Source organism: Anastrepha ludens, chromosome 6 (assembly GCF_028408465.1).
Source record: "Anastrepha ludens isolate Willacy chromosome 6, idAnaLude1.1, whole genome shotgun sequence".
In the NCBI taxonomy this organism is placed as follows: domain Eukaryota; kingdom Metazoa; phylum Arthropoda; class Insecta; order Diptera; family Tephritidae; genus Anastrepha; species Anastrepha ludens.
The window spans coordinates 28,103,156-28,124,991 of NC_071502.1; the positions used below are offsets into that span (position 1 = coordinate 28,103,156).

A 21,836-nucleotide genomic window follows, 5' to 3' on the forward strand; every position below is an offset into this window, starting at 1 on the left:
TAAGCTGAGATCTACGCTGTAGACAAAGAAGCAAAAACGATAAGACTAATGGACTTACCTCCGGCAAACCTTACAATTTTTGTTGATATTCAAGCAGCGATCAAAGCACTGACCCTAATGCGCATCAGCTCAAAATGGGTTAGAGAATGCTGGAGATCCCTCTCGCTTATCCAACAACACAACACCACACTTTGTTGCGTCCCCGGCCACTCTGGAGTGCAGGAAAACGAAAGAGCGGATAAATGTGCCATAATGTGATATTTGGTATAAAAATTAAGAGTGTGACGTCATAATTTTGTAAAGAGGTTTTATGAAACATAGGTAGATAGGTAGTGAGAAGTGGCAGTCAGTCTCTAAACCATCTCGAAACCAACTCACTTAGACCGTTGCTGATCCAATGTGGTACCACAGTAGCAGTTGATCTGCTAGTCCTCGTTAAACCATTTTGTTTTAAGTGCAAACCCATTAATCTGGCTGTTACTTATATCCCTAAGGTCATCAGTATCATTCAAAACCGATGAGCCAAAGTAATCTAGTGGCATGACACGCGGGTCAGTAACAGAGAAGATGTCCGACAGACTCTTCCTCCTCCTCATTCTTTTAGAAGAAAAAATTATTAATTTTACGCTTTGTAAAATTTCAAAATATTCGCTTTATTGTAAATATAGGTTTTTTATTGTTGTCCTTAAATAGTTGTAAGAAGCTGTATGTATGCATGTCTATCTTCAAATAATCTCTTCATGATGGCTCGAAATGCATATTAATCAAATTGATTTATTTTCAGTTCTTTGGTAATTTGCCCGTGGAGCAGGCAAAAGGCATTGAAGTGGTCAAAGATGCCATACGAAAGTTGCAATTTGCGCAGGAGATGAAGAAGGCCGAAACAGGTACTCAGGAAAAATGTAAAAAAGTGGAGATTACCATCAGTGTGGATGGTGTTGCCGTACAGGAGCCGCGCACACAAAAAATTCTTCATCAATTCCCGCTGCACAACATTTCCTATTGTGCCGATGAGAAGGGTGTGAAGAAATTCTTCAGTTTTATTGCGAAATCAGTTAAGCCACTGGATGGCGGCATTAACGGCACCAGCAATGGAGTGAGTACCTCGAATGGCAGCAACAGCACCGGTGGCAGTAACACAGAGGAGACACATGAGTGCTTCGTCTTCATATCGAATAAGTTGGCGTCGGACATTACATTGACCATTGGACAAGCATTCGATTTAGCCTACAAGTGAGTTTCTTGGATTTAATGAAACAAATATCATTTTAGTTTTCCTGGCACAAACGACTAGTCTCTAGCACACCAATTAGTCCCACCGCAGCCCGTTTTGTGCTTGATGCTGTTTCTTAAACTTATACCAAAATAATTTCTATACTTTCTTCATGCTTGTCGCCAAGGCATGATCTGTGGCATGGCAGTCTGAGTTTTGTTATCAAATTGCTATGCTCAGTAATTTTCTGGTATCTGTTGCCCTAGAAACACAGAACACAGTCTTGCTGGGATGGCTACCAGGGCATGAATTTTATGACGGCAATGAGGAAGTGAACTGTCTAGCAAAAATAGACCGTCTAATCGAAATCCCTAAACCCTTTTGTGGGTTTAACGAGTTATAAAGAACTCGGAGCACACAGAATTCAATGAATGGAGAGTCCAGAACAGAGGGTGGAAAAACAGTTTGTCTACAGAACATCAAGCAGGCTCCTAAACGTGGATACTGAGGACTTACGAACCTCCACTGGATTAGGTTAGACTAGATTAGATTTGTGGAAGGTTGAAAAAGTCCAAGCTCTCAGTCAGGAAGACCATTGTACTCCACCCGTATAGATTACAGTAGAAAGAATAGAGAGGCTGGTTAGATACAGCATGAATGGTAAGACGGAACAATTTTTTTAAGTTCACAAATTTTGAGTTCCGCAAATTTTTTGGATTCATTGATGAATCTTAAGAGATCTGGAAGAGAAAGTGTATGACCCTTACACATACTCAGTACATCGCACTCCAACAGGCTAAGTCTGATTCTAGAAAACGTCGAACAGCTACAGAGAAAATGCTCTCCAGTGTCCTCATTCTCAAGACAGGATATGACTATTGGGTCGTCAATGGTGCTGTCTGCTGAGCACAGGCGTTGTGCCCTGTACCTACACCCACCAGTACTCTCAGGATCTTCCTACTAAGTTTTAAGGGAAAGGTCACTAATTTCCTGTTTGGTGCTCTGCAGGAGTCCAACTCAGACTACTTTCCTGTTTGGCTCTCTCACAAAGCACTTGGCTACTCTGCAGGAGATCAACTCAGACCGACGTCTTCTAACCTATAGTTGAATTGATGGGAAATTAACACCTACAAAGAGTTCAGGGTCTAGTGGTGTGCTTGCAAAGCCTTCATTAGCCGGTTTGTTTGTCAGCCAACTCTTGTTCCCTGCAATAGCAAAATGTCCAGGCTTCCAAATAAGACAAACTTTGTTGTGTCTTGTAACACTTTTTAGTTTTGTCTCACGTTCACCGACAAATTTCGAAGAACAGCGTGGATTAGCAAGGGCTCTTAGTGCTGGACGCGATGCTATACAAGACAACGTAGTCTTCGATATCTTTTCAAGAAATTAGGATTAGTAAAAACAGACATTCTGCCGCTTTTGCGAACTGAATAATCAGACGCTTCTGCGAATGTGCAACTCACGCAAGACGAAAACTCGCACAATTAGCAGGGGTGGCGCTAAATTTGTTAGTTATAAGGAAGACAACGTCTGAGAAGAGGCTTTAATGCCTCTAAAGCCACCAATTATAGACTCACGGTGAAGCAGAGTATACCACATCCGAGGATGCAGTGCACTGTGTCCCGATAATAATAAATTTGCGCAATGAAGTTAGGAAACAGAGGAAATTAAAAATGGTACTCACAGATTTTTGTTGTTCTTGATTCGATTTTAATCAAGGCGAAACTATTAAAGGCGGTGTTGGTAAATCAGCTGCTCTTTTTTCTCTTTCGCCGTGTTCATGTGGCTGTCAGCTCAGAATGAAACAAGGCGAATTCTTTACTTGTTTTCTAGTTTCCCAATATTTCGCTTTGGCATTCTTGTTGGTCTAGTGCCACCACCTTTAATGAATGCACCTTGAATTTTAATGAATTAACATTTTTTCTTTTACTTTCTATTTTATATCTTTAATTTTTTTTTATACAGAAAATACATAAACAGCGTTGAAAAGACGGATCTGGGCAAAGCGCAGCAACAGAATACCGAATTGGAAAAAGCGCTCGCCATCTATAAGAGTCGACTGCGTGAGTTATCGTTAAAACTGCCAAAATCCGAGTTGGATTCAATGCTCTTCAAAATGGGCATCAAAGATATACTCGAGTTGCCTGCCGCTGAAAATGGCGTTCTAACCAACGGCAACGCCACCAAAGCAAACAGTAAGTGCAGGCTCGAGCTTATTGCATACTTATAAATGATAAAAAAATGTGTATAAACTCATACGATTTTCCTATTTTAGTGCTTGAAGACAAACTGCTGATCGACACCAATTCGACGCATTCGATGAAATCGTCATCGGGCTCGTCGTCATCCTTTGTGCCAATTGTGCCGCCACGCAACAACATACCAAGCCAAATTACACACAAATCGAATAGCCAAAAAATGGAAGAGTTGCTACTCAACTCCGATTCGGATAGTGATTTTGATCCGCGTGCCGATGAGTGCGTCGATGGCGGCAGTACCAGCAGTGGCAAGAACATCAGCAACGATCTGTTCGGCTTTGAGCCATCCAAAACGTATGGCCAGCAATTGTTCACCAACCAGAATAATAATATAAACAATAATAGTGTTAACAACAACAACGACATTAAATCGATTAACAATAATCACAATGGCATCAGCTTGAATCTGAGCAGCGTCAGCAGCAACAGCAACCAATTAAGCAACAATAATTTTACAAATGATTTGAATCTGACGCCACCATTATGTAAGTGCCTCCGAAATATACTTTTGTTTATAGATACATACATGCGCACATACATTACATACACACATACCAACACATGTGTAAGCACATGCACTACAATTTCGGCGCATTTAAATTTAATTTGCCATTAAAATATTTTTGCAAAATCATTGCCTTTTTGCTTGAATTCCCTGTTCACATTTTTTATCATGCACGAGTATTTCCTTTATTTGTGCATACTTATGAATGTATGCTTGTATTCCGCCACATTCATTTGCTGCCAAATTGTAGTATGTTGTTATTTGTTTTTGTATTTTTTTTTTTGTGATTTTTTTCTCTTTGCCCCCTTTGTTTATTTCGCTAACGTCTTTTTGTCTGTTATCTTTTAATGCTATTTAATCTTGATTTAATCGATAGTGGCACCTCCACCCAAAGTGGCCGCACCTAGGCGCAGTACATCGGTCACGAACAGCATCACAAGCAGCAACAACAATAATAACATAGCCATGACCAACGGCAATACGGATTTATTCGGCTCAGATCCATTCGAAATAAATAATGGGCCCAGTATTTTCAAGGTGAGCGTTAATTGTGATATGATGATGCGGCTGCTACTGCTCGCATGCCGCAGCTTCAATTTTGAGTTAATTTATGTGTATACACCTGTGCTCACAATAATAGCAACGCAACATATGACAAAGTGTTGACTATTTACTTGTTTCTTACTTTATGTATTTTTTATTTTATTAATTTTATTATTTATTTTTTTTTTATTATTTTTTTATTTTTTACTGTTTTTATAAAAATTGACTATTTTGTTTATAAAAATGTATTTATTTATAAAAACTAAAAGGACATCAGCAAATTTTCATCAAAATTTTTAACTTTCAACTCAAAATGTTTGCAATTTTTTTTAGAAACAAAATTTTCTTATTTAGAAAAATTATGTGATGCAGTTTTTTTACTTAGTTTTATTTAGTAATCGCATGAGTTTAATGATAGTTTTTTTATTTTCAATTTTTTTTATTAAAAATAAATTAATTTTTTTATAAAAATGGAGTTTTATATAAAAATTAAAAAAATCATCATCAAGTTTCAATCAAAGTTTCACAACTTTTAAGTCAGAATTTTTCGAATTCTTTTTTTGAGAAATATTCTGGGCACGCAGTTTTCTAAGATAGTTGAAGTTAAAAATCGCATGGATTTATTGATAATTTTTTCATTTTTTTTTTTAATAAAAATTAATTATTTTCTTTATAAAAATTAAAAACACATCAGCAAAGTTTCAAACTTTTAAGTCAGAATTTTTCTTTTTTGTTTTTTTTAGAAAAATTCTGCGTAGGCAGTTTCCAAGTTAGTTTTAATAAAAATTAATTTTTTTTATAAAAATTAAAAATTTCCAAAAAAATAGAATTTTCTAAATTCTAGCGAATTTATTGATAATTCTTTTTAGTAAAAATTAATTATTTTTTATCAAAGTGTACTTCTTTATAAAAATTAATAAAAACATCAGCAAATTTTTCAAAGTTTTAGTCAGAACTTTTCTAATTTTTTTTGTGTTTTTTTTTTTGAGAAAAATTTTTCTAAGTTAGTTTAAGTTAAAAATCGAATGGATTTATTGATAATTTTTTCATTTTTTTTTAATAAAAATTAATTTATTTTTTTTATAAAAATGTATTCCTTCATAAAAATTCAAAAAACATCATTAAAGTTTCATCAAAATTTCAAACTTTGAAGTCAAAAATTTTGTATATATCTTTTGTAGAAAAAAAATTTAAAAAATTCTGGGTATGCAGTTGTGTTAGTTAGTCTTAATAAAAATTAGTAATTATTTTATAAAAATGTATTTCTTTATAAAAATTAAAAAAAATCAGCAAATTTTCATCAAAATTTTTAACTTTGAAATCAGAATTTTTCTAATTATATTATAATTTTTTAAACAAATTCTGGGTATGCAGTTTTCTAAGTTAGTTTCAGTTAAAAATCGCATGGATTTATTGATATTTTCGTTTATTAGGTATAATAAAAATTAACTAATTTTTTTATAAAAATATATTTCTTCATAAAAATTAAAAAAAAAAATTTAGTTTTTATCAAAATTTTAAAATTTTAGCTAGAAGTTTTTACATATTTTTTGAAGAAAAAATTAAATTTTTTAAAGAAAAAAATTAAAAGCAATTTTCTTAGTTAGTTTTAATAAAAATCAATTACGTTTTTATAAAAGTGTATTTCTTTATAAAAATAAAAATAAACATAATGAAATTTTCATCAAAGTTTCAAACTTTTATGTCAGAATTTTTCTAATTTTTTGCCTTTTTTTTTGAAAGAAAAATTCGGAGTACGCAGTTTTCTAAGTTAGTTTTAATAAAAATTAGTTTTTTTTATAAAAATGTTTTCCTTTATAAAAATTAAAAAAAAAATCAAATTTTCTAAAACAATAAAATTTTTTTAATTCGTGTGGATTTATTGCTAATTCTCATTTAGTAAAAATAAATTTTTTTTTTATAAAAGTATATTTCTATAGGTATAAAAATTAAAAAAAAACCATCAGCAAATTTGCATCAAAGTTTCAGTCAGAATTTTTCTATTTTTTTTTTAGAAAAATTCTGGGCATGCAATTTCTAAGTTAGTTTAAGTTAAAAATCGCATTGATTTACTTATTATTTTTACTAAAAATTTACTAATTTTTTTATAAAAATATATTTCTTTATAATAATTAAATAAACATCATCATAACAATTAAAATTTCAAAATTTTCAGTCAGAAATTTTTTACAATTTTGGTAATATAGAATAAAAATTTTTGTAAAAAAATATTTAGAAAAATTGTGGGTATGCAGTTTTCTAAGTTAGTTTTAATAAAAATTTATTATTTTTTTTTTATAAAAATGTATTTCTTTATAAAAATTAAAAAAACATCATCAAAATTTCAAACTTTTAACACAGAATTTTTCTAATTTTTTTTTAGAAAAATTTTGGGTATGCAGCTTTCTAAGTTAGTTTTAATAAAAATATTTTTTTCTTTTTCTTATAAAAATGTATTTCTTTATAAAAGTTTAAAAAAAAATTGAAATTTTCTCTAAAAATTAGAATTTCCTACATTTTTTTTTTTGAGAAAAATTCCGGGTATGCAGTTTTCTAAGTTAGTTTAAGTTCAACTCGTGTGGGTTTATTGACAATTTTTTTTATTAAAAATTAATAATTTTTTTTTATAAAAATGTTTTTATAAAAATTAAAAAAACATCATGCAATTTTCATCAAAATTTCCAACTTTTAAGTCAGAATTTTTCTAATTTTTAGTAGGCTAGTTTTAGTTAAAATTGATATTTTTTATTATTATTATGCATTTTCTTCCATATAAGGAATGGGCCAACATTTTTTTTATCTGGCAAAAATGTACAACACCACCAACAAAACAAAAAATGTTTCATTTATTTTTTAATGTATTTATTTTTTATTTTATTTTATTTTTTTTTTATTGTATTTATTTTTTATATAAAAATTATGAAAATATCAGCAAATTTTCATTGAAATTTTAAACTTTTTAGCCACAATTTTTCTACATTTTTTTTTTTTTTGATATTTAGAAATTAAATTAGTTTTAGTTAAAAGTCGCATGGATTTAATAATATATTTTTTCCTTTTTACAATACTAAATTTACAATGCCACCAACAAATTATTTTGTTTTTTATTTTATTTTGTTCCATTTTATTTTATAGTGTTTTATTTATTTTATTCTGTTCTATTTTAACTTAGTTGATTTCAATTTATTTTAATTCAACTTCTTTTTTTATTTATTTTATTTCATTTAACTTTTTTTCTTCTGTTCTAGATTTTTATTATATAAATAATTATATAAATATTTAAATTTAAAAAAAATGTATTTCCTTTGAAAAAACAAGGAAAAAATTAAAAAAAATAAAAAAAAAATTATTTCCTTTCATTTTATTTTAGTTCATTTAATTTTATTTAAATAAACTTATTAAAATCGTACAAGAAACAAATAAATTCTCAAAATTTGTCATTAAGTAACTGTGCTGTAGTCAAGAAACGCAATTTGCTCTCATTTGAACATAGAAAACTGGCCCATATTGTTCATTACCTTAAACCAGAAAAATATAGTAGAAAAAACTTTCTTTAACCAAATACTTTTCATATTTTTACAGAGTAAGATGCTGACCGTAGACGACTTTACGTTAGAAAGTTTGGATCCACTGCGAAAGTAGGACGGCACACCGGAAACTTCCCGCTGCAGTGCTGACTCCTCTTAATATTGGCCTGAACGCTTTCAACTTCATACCAACTACTACTACTACTACTACAAGAACATCTTCAGCTGTGAATCTCTACAACGCTTACTTGGGCACGAATTTTCAATGAATGTGAAAGCTATCAAAAGAAAAATTGAAAACAAAAAACAAACAACGTTTCATAAAACTGTAATATGTTTGCATCGAATATTTGTATACGTTTACTTATATATGTATGTGTAAATATACATACATACATGCATGGCATTACCAAATGCATATGTAAAATCCCCTTTGTAACATCACACACACACACACACATAGAGCATATAAATATGTATAGCCACATTCCATTGGGAGAAGAAGAAAAAAATGTTACACTCAGTTCGTACTTCCGTTAAAATGCTGTACTCCTTACACTCTCTTTATGTTAATATTGTTTCTGTAATCGCATGACGTACATGCGAGAGTATGTTGTAGTAAGTTTAACAGTTGCAATAACAAATGTATGGTATTTGCCCCTCATCCGCTGCAGTTCAGCTAATTATAACCCAATTATGCATATATGTATGTAACTAAATATAAATCTATGAAAATTATATGATATGTATTATTTTATTTATTACGTTTTTTTAACATGAACATAAATACTATATATGTGTATGTGTAATCTTTTGAATTATTATTACTATATTATTATGATAATTATGAAATACTGATTATTGATTTTTTGTAGCCGCAATTAAAGTCGTTAATTATAATAAGGGCATCGATGATGATGATGATGATGATTACAATGATGATGATGATGCTGTAGATGATGTCGATGTGCAGTTAAAAGTTACATATAATTATGTTGTTTGAGTAAAGTGATAGTAAAGCACACTCCTTCCTCCTTATAAAAGTGTATATGTATGTATGTATCTACTACTTTCTCTTCCCCCTTACACTCACTTATGCATACACGCATAACTAAATACATGCATATAATTTATATTAAAAAAAAAACAAGTTAAAGTTATTATTATTATGGTAATGATCGCTATTATTACAAATATTTTTACGTTATGTAATATAATTAAAGAAAAAAAAACAACAAAAAACAATACTGCTGCAAATTTGATGATTTGTCTAAATGAATAATGTTAGAAAAGAGAGCAAAACACACACACATACACACACCTACAGTAAACAAATAATTATGTAATTCGCATTGTTATGTTAAAAGCGTATGAAATCGAGGATGCCTGTATGTTTCCGAAGATGATCGATTAAGATGTTGATAATGATGCAGAAGTTGGTGATTATTATTATTATTGTAATTTTGTATATTGTACGTTATTTGCTAGCGAAGAATAAATAAAGAAAAAAATTTGTAAAATATTTTTATATTCATATTTTATTTCATTTTCAGTTTGGAAATGCGTTTTTTAGGTTTCATTTTTTTGCTTTTTGCTATACTCGTTTTCTTACATTTCATTTCAATTGTGCAAACATAAGAAATTTAAGTAATTTGTTTACAATCAAATCGCAAATTCTTATTTAATATAATAAATTAGCATAAACAATACATAAAAGCAAAGGCACATAAAAACCTATTTACATTAATGGCTTCGATAATTTTTTGCTTATGAAAACTCATAACAAATTCACAATTCATCGATCGATAGGGTTTCCTTAAGGGAAGTTATAAATATTATGACTGTTTTTACGCAAATTTTTTATAAAACAAAATTTGGTTCTCTAAACACTTATACATTCGAGCTGGTGCCTAAACACAAGGTGGCGCAAAATTAATCACTCTTTTTTTCACTAAATAAAAAAGAAATGATGTTGAGTGATGAAAATCTTTGTTTTTATATTTCCGCGCTCCAACAATTGTCCGTTTTTATACTGCAGCTAAAGAACATTGATGTATAGAGAAGTTTCAGGCCTGACCCGTTCCTCACTTTGGAGAGCAACAAAACCTGTCTGCGAAATTCACCTCAGAAATTGTTCATTAAATATATATAATACCATGGTGAAAATATTTTTAGAGGTGTCCTACCTAGCAGACCGTTATTCGGCTCTGAGCTAATTTGACATATATGTCACAAAATTTAGCTTTAACTTAGTGAAACACAAAACTAATGACGTAGAATCCAAAGTTCCCCTCAAACGTTTTTTTTCACCGTACCTAACGAGCAAACCTGGTATCTATCATCCTTGATTAAATATTATATTAGGGCGCAACTAAGTTCTCGCTGTTTTTTTGATGAAAATACAACTTTATTCTGAAAAAATGGTTGCAAGTGAATCATTGAAAGTATTGCCCATCGCTGACTACTACTTTTTCCCATCTTTCTGGTAGGTGTCATATACCGTCGCTGTAAAACTGTTCATTTTTTGAGGTTATCCACGGATCAAGTCATTTTTTGATGTCTTCATATCCATGGAACTGCCATCGATCGGAACTGGTGATAATCGGACGGCGCAATATCTGGAGAATATGGTGGGTGATTTGGGATTCCCCATTTCAGTCCTTCCAGGTAGGTTTTAACGGGTTTGGCAATGTGAGCCCGAGTGTTGTCATGCTGTAGAATCCCTTTTTCATGCCTCACCGCGTATTGCGGCCGCTTCGCGCGCAGTGCTCGGCTCAATCGCATCAATTGAACTCGATATCGATCCCCAATGATGGTTTCGCCTGGTTTTAACAGTTCATAATAAATAACAATTTGGCCCCACCAAGTACAGAGCAGATCCTTCGCAGCGTGAATATTCGGCCGAGACGACGACGTAGAAGCATGGCCAGGCAGTCCCCATGACTTTCTTTTCTTTGGATTGCTGCAACGAATCCATTTTTCATCAACCGCCACGATGCGATGAAGAAACCCCTTCCTTTTTTGCCGCTGGTGCAGTTGTTCACAGGCGAAAATACGACGTTCAACATCCCTTGGTTTTAACTCATTAGGAACCCAAGTCCCTTGTTTTTGAATCATTCCTAAAGCATGCAATCGCTTGGAAATGGATTGGTGGGTAACTCCTAATACTGAAGCAAGCTCTTCTTGCGTTTGACACGGATCCTCATTGACCAATGGCTCCAATTCAGTGTCTTCGAAGGTTTTTGGGCTTCCTTCACGCAGACGGTCGTCAACATTAAAATCACCAACTTTGAAGCGACGAAACCAATCTCGGCACGTTGTTTCACTTAAAGCAGCATCTCCATAAACTGTTTGTAGCTCTCGATGCGCTTCAGCAGCCGTTTTTTCCGAATGAAAGCGGAAAATCAACACTTCCCGCAAATGACGATTATTCGGCACAAAATCAGACATTTTCTCAAAACCAAAAGTATATGATACCAAAACAAAATTACTAATGTGCCGAAGCAGTTTGTTTACCATATGTCTAAGCTTGGTTTATGACGTTGAGGTTATGTTAGAATCGACTAGCACACACTGCTGGCGGCATCTATTGACAAACAGCGGGAACATAGTTGCGCTCCTAATATAATATAATTCGCCATATTTAATTCTTTTGCCTACGCTCAGTTATGTTAACTCTCGTATGTTAACTTTTCCCCAGTCGTGTTGGAATTATAAACATTTTTTAGCCGCGTTTTGTTAGCATTTGTCATTTAGCCTGCCGATTCATTCCAGAAGCTTCTATCTACAATGAACGTTTCTCTGCTGCAGTTGTCAATTATCATTGACGTAAACGCCATTTGCAAGAATAATATATCTAAGTGATTAAGTGACTAATGACTAAGAAACGTAGAAAGCAGTTCTAGGAAGGGTATCTCCCCAGAAGGAGAGGACGACGGTCCCTGTAAATGCGAAGGCATTTTGAACCCTACCTCACCCACCAAAAAAAAAAAACAAAAAGTGACTAAGGGGGACTAATTTTGCGCCACCTTGTACATACAAATAACGCATTTAAAAGGTGATTATTTTTAGATTGAAATAAAAATCACAAGACCCCGGTATTTAGCGAAAAATTTGTTTGCAACTAAGTTAGGTTAGAGTGAAATGGTGAGTGAGTTATGTGAGAGTGCAAAAAGCGCTTGAGAGGACGAAAGCAAATGCATTTACAGTCCACCAAAGTGGTCTGCAGTGTTGGAGATTAGTTGAAAAACGGCCCTTAGAATAGCTAAAAATGCTAAAAATGTTGAGGAATTGTTGCTGCCTCCTCTCATCGACTTGCAAGCACTGCAGCATCTTGTGAAAAGCTGCCCTAACTCCTCTTTGGGGCAGTCAGCTGGCCTAACCAAACCGTCAGCAAAACAAGAGTTGTCAGAAATCAACGGGATTTTTTTGGAGCTATTAAAAAGTTTCACTTTATTAAGGGGTTATATACAGTTAGAATTAAAAAAATGGATTTTTGCCGTCATTCTAGCCCAGTTAGAGGCCTTGTGGAACAAACCATGCACCCACATGGAAGGAGTTCGATTGCCTCTTCCTCTTCTGACAGCTTCTGCAATAATCATTGGATGTTGATTGGATGTTTATTTTATTTTCTTTTTGTACATATAAAGGGTGGTTAAATTTCAAGGGGCGATGTTGAATGTGAACCACACCTAAACGTCAACGACACCGTTGGACTTCTTTCTTTGGGGTTATTTGAAAGAAAAGGTGTACGTGATAAGCCAGCAACAATTCAAGAGCTAAAGGATGAGATAATTCGTGACACATTAACGGCGCAGAAACTCAATTATGGCTCAGCGTAATCGCAAATTTGGACCATCGGATGGAGGTGTGCCGCCGAGGCTGCGGCGGCCATGCGGCCGATATTTTGTTCCATACGTAATTGAGCCATACCAATAATAAAGAGAAATGATAATAATTTCTTAAAAAAATTGTATTTTATTCAAAATCAACACCGCCCTTGAAACTTAACCAACTTTTATATTTCAAAACCAACAAAAACCTGTTGCTTTTTTGTTTATATGCGGCAACGCTTTCAATGTCTCACCACGGCACGTTTTACACGTCACGTCAGTCAAATGCGTTGCCGCAGTGGACGCAAAGGGCCCATTGAGGCCACCCTATTGCACAAGAAATCTATGGAGCTGCACTAACATCTATCTAAATCCCGTTAGAAGGCTACAAAATTGCGCTGTTTCGCCCAACAATCCCTTATCTCAACAACCCACCCACGCTAGTCCTTCCGTTGATAACACCGGTTCTTCGTCCAATTTACTTTCTCAGTTCACAACGATATCAAGCAAAGGAGAGAATAAATTAAAAATGTACCTATTCGAATACCAATGAATTTAAATATTTTTATTGTGTCGATTATTTACTATCCTTAATTTCCTACTCTCGTGAGAAACACTAACTTACGTAAATAAAAAAAGAATTTTACCTAAAATTAACAGAGCTTCAATTAATCTAGAAATGTGTCACATTTAAGTAAGTGTGTATGTATGTATGTACTCGTATGTACTTAAGAAGCAGTGTTAACTTTAACATTTGCAGTAATTTCTCATTTTCTCTTACAACTACACCTCTACATACAACAAAGAAATGTGCATACAAGTGACTGTGTGATAAAAGCGCTTAGTAGGTATTTGTGGGGAATGTTTTTATGCTAACAACATTAAGGGTATTTTAAAAATGTTTTTGCTTACTTAATAATACTAATATTTGTTGCTCATATATGTATGTATGTATGTACGTATGTATGCAATTGAAGTCTACGATGTGTTAAAAATTCATTACAGACATACAAAGTAAAATCAAAGTTCCCCACGATTGCTTCGAAAGTTTATGAAATTTTTCGTCGTTACTTTGCGTTTGCTTTTAACCTTTATTTTCATTTCTTCTTTGTTGCTCATTTTAATCATTATTCTCATTTCTTCTTTGTTGAATTAATCTTGTTAATGCTTGCTCACTCAATTTCTTAATTTATTTTCTTACTTCAATAAATTTATCTTCACAGAATTTCCTTTTTTTTCTGATATAATATTTCTTCAATTATATGTATGAATGTATGAATCAGTACAACCCGCAAAAAAACTATAGAACCTCAATATTTTGATTAGTTTTGTCTCACTTTCCTTTTGGTTTTTAATTTGTATATACTTTTTATAATATAAAACTGCAGTTCATTCTAGAGCAAATATTATATTATATAGATCAAAATTTCAAGCTTTGTATAAAATTCATTATACAAATTCGACAAATTTTTATGAACGCTTCAAATATTTTAAACAGAATAATACGTCGAAAGCGTATGAGGCAGTTCTGGTTTCAACAAGACGACGCTTCACCACACACAACTCGCACCACAATCGATTTTTGAAGAAATTGTTTCCTCGTAGTTTGATGTCGAAAAATGGCGATTTTGACTGGCCACCGCGTTCGCCCGATTTAACGCCACCTGATTTCTTCTTGTGGGGATATTTAAAATCAAATTTTTATATTAATAAGCCCAAGACCACCGAAGAGCTCAAGAAAAACATACGTGAGGAAATAGCTGCTATTCCAACCGAAAGGTTAGCTAAAACTATGGAAAATCCTGCAAAACGGGCACAATACGCCGTACAGGGCAATGGGGCAACAGGGCCGAATATGGGCAACCCAGAAAATCATCGCCATAAACTTTGTTCATCAACTCAAATGTTTCGGCCAACGTTTTACCGGTTTTAAAACAAATTTTAATATTAGCTCTTTGTTCAAAACTAATTTTTGTACCGATGACACAAACATATTGACACTTTAGACGCAATAACTTTGCTTCCACCGAACCGAATGCCAATAAGACTTCACCACAAGTCAGCTAGGGATGCAACTTCCAACGCCATCAAAAACATTTTTATCACGCCAGTCTAGTTTATTTTGGACTTCACCTCTTAGAGCTAGAAACTGGTATTTACACAGTTTTCGTTAGACAATGAGCTAAACTTTTATAAAAATATAAAAAATATATAACAAAATTATTATTACTAATATTATTAGCAGATTTAACGCTGCGGCCTGGAACATCTATTGTGCCATCTTCATGGATTCAGAGTGCAAGTATTTCTCCGAGTACAACTGGATCTATAAATTTTAATATTATCCTCCTCATCGTGAAAAGATTTTTAGAGGTGTGCTTTTTAGCAGACCGTTATTCGGCTCTGAGCGAACTTGAGTGAATCAATTTGTTGGCTGACATCACTTGGATTGTGTTTCATAAAATTTAGCTGGTGTTAGTGCGACACGAAAAAAATCAACCAATGGCACTTCGTTGCCGTCTGAACAACTGATTGGATGAGTGTGTGGAGTGTGTGAGTACGTGTGAAATGATCGTGCAGAACTCGGCTGCCGAATCTCAAAAGTTCCCTCACAATTCTCTTTTCCACCATAGCTCAATACTACACCTGGATATCTATCATCCTTAGTCCTTGATCCTATATATTCTATTGAGGTGAAAATATTGAGGTGCTATAGTTTTTTTCTGGCTTTTATTTGTCTGTTACTACTTATTGCAAAAATTTATGTGGTTATGTATGTTCGAGTATATAAGTTTCGATTTTTTCTTTTGTAAGATTTCTATTACTACTTGTTGCAAAATTTTTATTGTTTTCTTATACAAAACCATTGATCATATTTTCTTTATTGATATACTGATCTCTCTTGACATCTGTCTACTTATAGTTTATAAGTTCATAAATTGTGGAACGTTTTCGTACCTCGCGTCATATTTTTTTTTTTCGAATAACCCCTTTTTGTACGAAAAGCCGAATATTTTTCTCTCCTCCTCATTTCTCTACGCAATCGATATTATTACCCAATGGCTCCTGAGTTTGTGATATTAAAATGTTTGCTGGTTCTGCTTCCGCTGCAGTCTGTTCTGGCTGCTGTTCTACAGCGTGCCGCCTTGGATCGGCCTATAACACGCCATTGTAGCGCTTTGGTGCCGATGCGTTCATCTGTCGTGCATTCATGTCGGAGCTCTGCAAGTTAATAGGATTTATAAGTATATAAAATAATTGATTGAGAAATTTGGTAAAGCGAAAAGCATTGGTACAAGTGTGAGGAACCATACGTATTTTCGACAAGCTATGGGAAATGAAGATGAAACTATTTGATTTAATAAGATTTTCGATTCCACCTAACCTGACTATATATTCTGAGAAAATCATCGGTTTCAACCGTTCACCTCTGGCTAAATCTGGTATGATGTTTGGTAGTATGTAAGAGCGATTAGGTGCGGTAGTGAAAAACGATCTCCTGGCAGGTGGATATTGGGTTAGGCGCGCTCTTGGGTTTGGTGAGCACAAAATGGATACGTTTCAAGTCATCCAGAAGCTGAAAGCATTGCACAGAAATACAAGTAAAAACACTCTTTTTCGTCCTATTTTTTTGACACTCTTTTTCGTCCTATGAGTTAGACAGGCACCTCAGTATGTATCGAGACGAATTGAGTATCTAAGGCGGCGCCATTAAAAAACAGTGACTTTATTTTTCGCGATTTTGACATGTCTGACGTTAGCTCCCTTCGCAATACAAAACAAACAAAAGTAGAAAAAATTACATGTTTGTGAAAATTCAGAAAAAATCTGCGGAAGATGTCTGACAGACTCTGCATCCTCCTCATTCTTGCAGCTTCTGCAATAGTCAAAATGAGGTACATTCAATCTCTCAGCATGTCGATCTATGTGACAGTGGCCCGTGATCAAAGCAACTAACATAGAGGCGTTTTTCCTTGATCGATTAAGTAGCGCCTTTGAACGTTTAGCGTCCCATTTTGTCCAAATTCTTTTTGTAGCATTACATGTCAGTCTATGAACCCATCTCGTGTTACCTGAAATGGCAATGCTACTTGCACCACGCAGTTTATAGGTTGAGAGGGGTATACCTACAATGAGGATGGTTCCATATGTAGAAGTCCACGGAAAATTACTGATCGACATTCACTTGGGAGTGGCCAGAACGATTTTTCTATATATGGTGCAAGCAGCCCACAACTTCCGGGATTAGCCCAAGTATCCTCTGGGTAGGTTCCGAACACCCATTCGGGAGAGATCCAACGTGAGAAGGCAGAAGGAAGCATCCCAGCATAGCTGGTTGTGCGCTGCATCTGGGGCCTGCCACTTAAAAATCCAACCCAATAAAAACACCAACATAGGTATCTCCATACTTGGAGTAAATTAAAAAAATATTCACAAAATGTTAATCAAAATTTCAAACTTTTTAATTATAGTTTCTAGAACGACAATTTAGCCTCTTGCTTTAATTTGAGATCAGTGTCAAGTCTTATCCATAGCGATAAATCGATGCACAAAATCCTCTTTATCCTTTCGATTTCGCTCTAAATGTTGCTGAGAAAATCTCATTCGAATGTGTTTTTGTTCCATAGTTAGCGAATGTGGAATTGTCGCAGAAGTTTATCGATTTCTGCCAGGGGTCAGAAGCAATTAAAGCGAAGACTAGCGACTGAAGCGTTTCACGCCGCACATACCGGTATTTTGATAATCTAGGCGGCCAAAACTATTTTAACGTTATTTATAGTCTTAAATACTATTATTCATCATCATTTAGACAATGGACTTTTCTTATTGAACTATTATACAATATTATTAACCCTTAACTGACCGTGGTATCTTTAAAGGTACAACCATTTTGTACTAGAATAAATAGAAAATGAGTTTTTTTTGGGTATTTATAGGTTAAATTATATAAAATAGACATCATTATTAATGTTTTAATTATTTATTATCAAATGCCAAGTTTCACAGAAGGTGTCAAATAAAATACATTATTTGAACCAAAAAAAATATTTAATTCAATCAATAATCTTACGTCAATAACAACTAAAGCAAAATGAAACAAATTAAAGGAAAAAATTACAAATTTTCATTATCTGATGAATCAGATTCGTTAGGTTGGGCCGGAATGAGTAAACTTAACGTCTTTTAGATCTTTCACCTGAGTCACTGAAATATTTCTGAGGACGGCCACATCGTTTTGGTATTGCTGCAACAGTTATTTCAAAACCTCCTTCCAACCAAGACTTGTACTTTGATAGGAAAACATCTTCCTTTTTATGTACTTGTAGCCACTTTTTCTTAATTTCTGATTTAAAATGTGAAATATTGTGCTTAAGAGCTGATATCTGTTCGTCAGAGTATTTTTCACTTGACAAAAGCTCCTGTTGTAAAGAGTTTAATTTTTCGTCCAAATTTGGTAAATTCTGAGCTTGCATGCGGTCGAATAGGTATTTTCGAGTCACAATTCGAACCCCTGAAGCGCCTTAAGAACCTTAAGGGGTAACACCACTGTACACGCGTAAAATAAACACGATTTTTAAAGAATATTTTTGTATAGAAGGAAAGGGAAAACAATCACTCTGATTTGGGAGGTTATTACTTATATACTAAAATACAAAACTACAAAGTTTGATCGAAAAATTTAAAAAAATGGCGGCATTGGAGACATTTTTGTAATGTGGTTTCTCTTGAAGGAGCTCCGCGGCACGCAGCACAGAGGGTGCAAATTTTAATCTGGAACAAAGAAACATTTTTTTTCTTAATCTAGATAAGAATAGTTAGAGAAACACGTAGGGGACTTAAAAAATATTTATTTTTGTGGAATTAGCAAGCATTTGAAGGAAAAAACTCTATTTTGGACTAAAAAAACGGCACTTAAATAATTATAACAATCGTTTAAATTAGGGGTGTGCGAATCCCATTCGATTCGATATTCGAGTCGAATATCGAATAGTTCGAAATATTCGAATAATTCGAAATATTCGAATAGTTCGAAATACTCGAATAATTCGAAATATTCGAATAGTTCGGAATTTCCGAATAGTTTGAAATATTCGAATAATTCGAGCGATTTGAATTATCCGAAGAAATAAAATCCTAAACAGGTTATTCTATTATAGTAATTCTACATAATAAAAATAAAATAAATTTTCTATCATTTAATTATCGTTGAATATAACATTTATCAATAACATTTTGAACAATATAAATAATTATAAGCTAATAAACTTTTCTAATTAAAAATTTCTTTCTAAGAATACGTTTATACATTGCTTTAATTGATAATTAAAAAGATTTAAATATACTTAACTTGCTTATTTGGGACAGGAAGTAGATATGGAATAGATATGTATGATATTAATAAATATTTTTCATTTTTACTTTTTTGAAAATAGTTTGTTTCATTTTGAATTTTTTATACAAATATATTTTCACACATATTCACTAAAGTAATACATGATCAGTAGCTGTGGATACTATTCACAGACTTGATAATTCTAGTCCTTGGAGTCCGGGACAAAGTTAGGACTCCAAGTATAGTTGCCATCAACCACCAAATAGTTCGTTGATAGTGGCCGTAGATACACTTGTCATGTAAAACAATACTATATGTTTGGAAAAGCCAATTGCATTCGGCATTTTTTTGATATGAAATTAATGGTATTTTATTCATGAACTTTAGTATTATTTTTTCCTTTCCTAAGCAGATATATGTAGCTTCCAAGTATAAACTTGAATGTACACTCATTAAAATTAGAAAACAGGTTTAAGAACAATACTGTAGTGGAGAATTGTAATATGCATAAGAGATTATTGATTAACCAACCATTCATCTAAGATAGAAATCATTTCATGTGTCGATCGATACGTATGATTAGAAGAATCGAGTATCAAGTTATTTAAAACTACTAATTCTATACAAATAATGATATCCTAACCGAAGATTAAACAATAAACTTTAAGCCATGTTAATTTTGCTTTTATTAGACCTGAAATCTTCAGAAAAATCGTTTAAAAAAATAAAAAAAAGCATGCACTCAGTTAAATATTCGAATTATCTGAATTATTTAAACTATTCGAATTATTCGAATAGTTCGAACTATTTTAACCATTCGAATAATTCGAATAGTTCGAACTATTCGAATAGTTCAAACCATTCGAATATTTCGAACTATTCGATATTCGACTCAGGATTCGATTCGCTTCGAATAGTTCGAAATTTCGAATATTCGCACACCCCTAGTTTAAATTAATCTATCGAAAATCCCCTACGCTCTTCTCTTAAGAAGGTTATTATACAGACGTAGTGAAAAACCTGATTAAACATATTTAAAATTGTTTGAGTTATGCTGCGTGCCAATTTCAGAAAACGTGTTTTGAGAAAAACGCGTTTAAAGTTTGGAAATTTGGAGAAGTCGTTAGGTAGCAGTCACTAAGGCTTGGTTAAAAGCTTAAAATATTTATGAAATAAACTTCGGTAACGTATACAACTTTTTGTTCTGTATTTTAAAAGGTTCAAAGAATTTTTTAAGCTTATAAAAAAAAATCAATTTTTTGAAATTTCTACAGTGGTGTTACCCCTTAAACAAACCAAAAAATATTGTAACAAGTATAGAAAACGCTTTTAAAAAAAAACTGTTCCATGAAACTTTTGAAATTCCACAATTAATTAATCTTCGGTTTTATGCGGGTAATTCTACTTTTTTCAACATCTCAAAGCATATGTACACAATCTGAAAAAAAATTCAAGCTTGGACGGACTTGGAAGTATAACTTTCAGCTTAACAAATAAAAAAAATATGTGTAAAAAATGTACTATTTCTCCTTGTACGGAATTCAATAAATTACGTTATTAATGAACAAAATCTATAAAATATTTATTAAATTTGGAAAAAACATACCTGAAGCTTCAATTTCCATCATTAAAACGAGACATATAATTTTAAATAAGTTGACTTTACTTTTTTGAAGATTTGTTGCTTGCCGATCGCCGAGCGAGATATGTGTAGTGTGATAAGCAATGAACTTTTGACTGCCAAAACAGCGGTAGCGCACGCGACGAAAAAGCGCGAGAGGAGGTGGAGTGAACACTCTATTGTGTTATCTTTCTATTTTATTCATTATTAAAATCAATTAATGCATTTTACAAAATTGACTTTTGGCCGCCTAGATTATCAAAATACCGATATGTGCGCCGAAGCAAAGCACGAAATTTATAAAACAATCCACAATTGTTAAACTTATTTTTCTTCTTAATTGGCGCGTTAACCGCTTACGCAATTTTGGCCGAGTTTAACAAAGAGCGCCTGTCTTCTTTCTTTCTCGTGCTAACCGGCGCCAATTGGAAGTACAAAATGAACCCAAGTCCTTCTCCACCTGATCTTTCCAAAGCAGAGGAGACTTTCCTCTTTCTCTGCTACCACCAACGGGTACCGCATCGAATACTTTCAGAGCCGGAGCGTTTGCATCCATTCGGATGATAGAACCTAGTCAGGGGAACCGATGTATCTTTGTACGCTGCGCTATGTCTATGTCGTCGTGAAGCTGATACAACTCATTATTTCATTGCCTGCGATACTCGCCGTTGCCAACGTGCAAAAGTCCAAAAACCTTGCGCAGAATCTTTCTCAGCCAGATCAATGAGTTTGCACCTAAAACAAAATGGTTTGGCGAGGCAGTTAAATCGCGACTTCTACCTACTAACCTACCTAACTATGAAACTCCGATTCATTTGTTTTATACCAAATACTTATTTAGCAGCCAAAACTTTGAATACAGAAAAAAAATGTGTTCCTAATTTGTTTTAAGAGTCTGCCCAGGCAGTAGACCCGCTGCTGTAAAACAGCAAGCGCGACCTTCGCTTCTTTCAAACGCAACAAAATGCATTTCATCTCTCCAAATAAATTAACATCAACTTAC

At 33.3% G+C, this 21,836-nt stretch overlaps 2 protein-coding genes across 6 annotated transcripts in view; one reads left to right on the forward strand and one right to left on the reverse strand.

Annotated features, from left to right (window-relative positions):
• LOC128868541 (PTB domain-containing adapter protein ced-6) overlaps positions 1-9,568 on the forward strand; it is a 44,361-nt gene extending 34,793 nt beyond the window's left edge. For all 5 annotated transcript variants that reach the window (XM_054110748.1, XM_054110746.1, XM_054110749.1 and 2 more), the window contains exons 3-7: positions 785-1,233; positions 3,179-3,408; positions 3,489-3,956; positions 4,353-4,513; positions 8,102-9,568. In XM_054110748.1, coding sequence (XP_053966723.1) covers positions 785-1,233; positions 3,179-3,408; positions 3,489-3,956; positions 4,353-4,513; positions 8,102-8,161 — 1,368 coding nt within the window. In that variant the 3' untranslated portion in view covers positions 8,162-9,568. The remainder of the gene's footprint in view (positions 1-784; positions 1,234-3,178; positions 3,409-3,488; positions 3,957-4,352; positions 4,514-8,101) is intronic.
• A 5,538-nt stretch (positions 9,569-15,106) lies between these two features.
• The window catches only part of LOC128868008 (pyruvate dehydrogenase (acetyl-transferring) kinase, mitochondrial), a 72,283-nt gene continuing 65,553 nt past the window's right edge, over positions 15,107-21,836 (reverse strand). Inside the window, exon 7 of the mRNA XM_054109703.1 lies at positions 15,107-16,100. Within this exon, the coding sequence (XP_053965678.1) occupies positions 16,035-16,100 (66 nt within the window). The 3' untranslated portion in view covers positions 15,107-16,034. The remainder of the gene's footprint in view (positions 16,101-21,836) is intronic.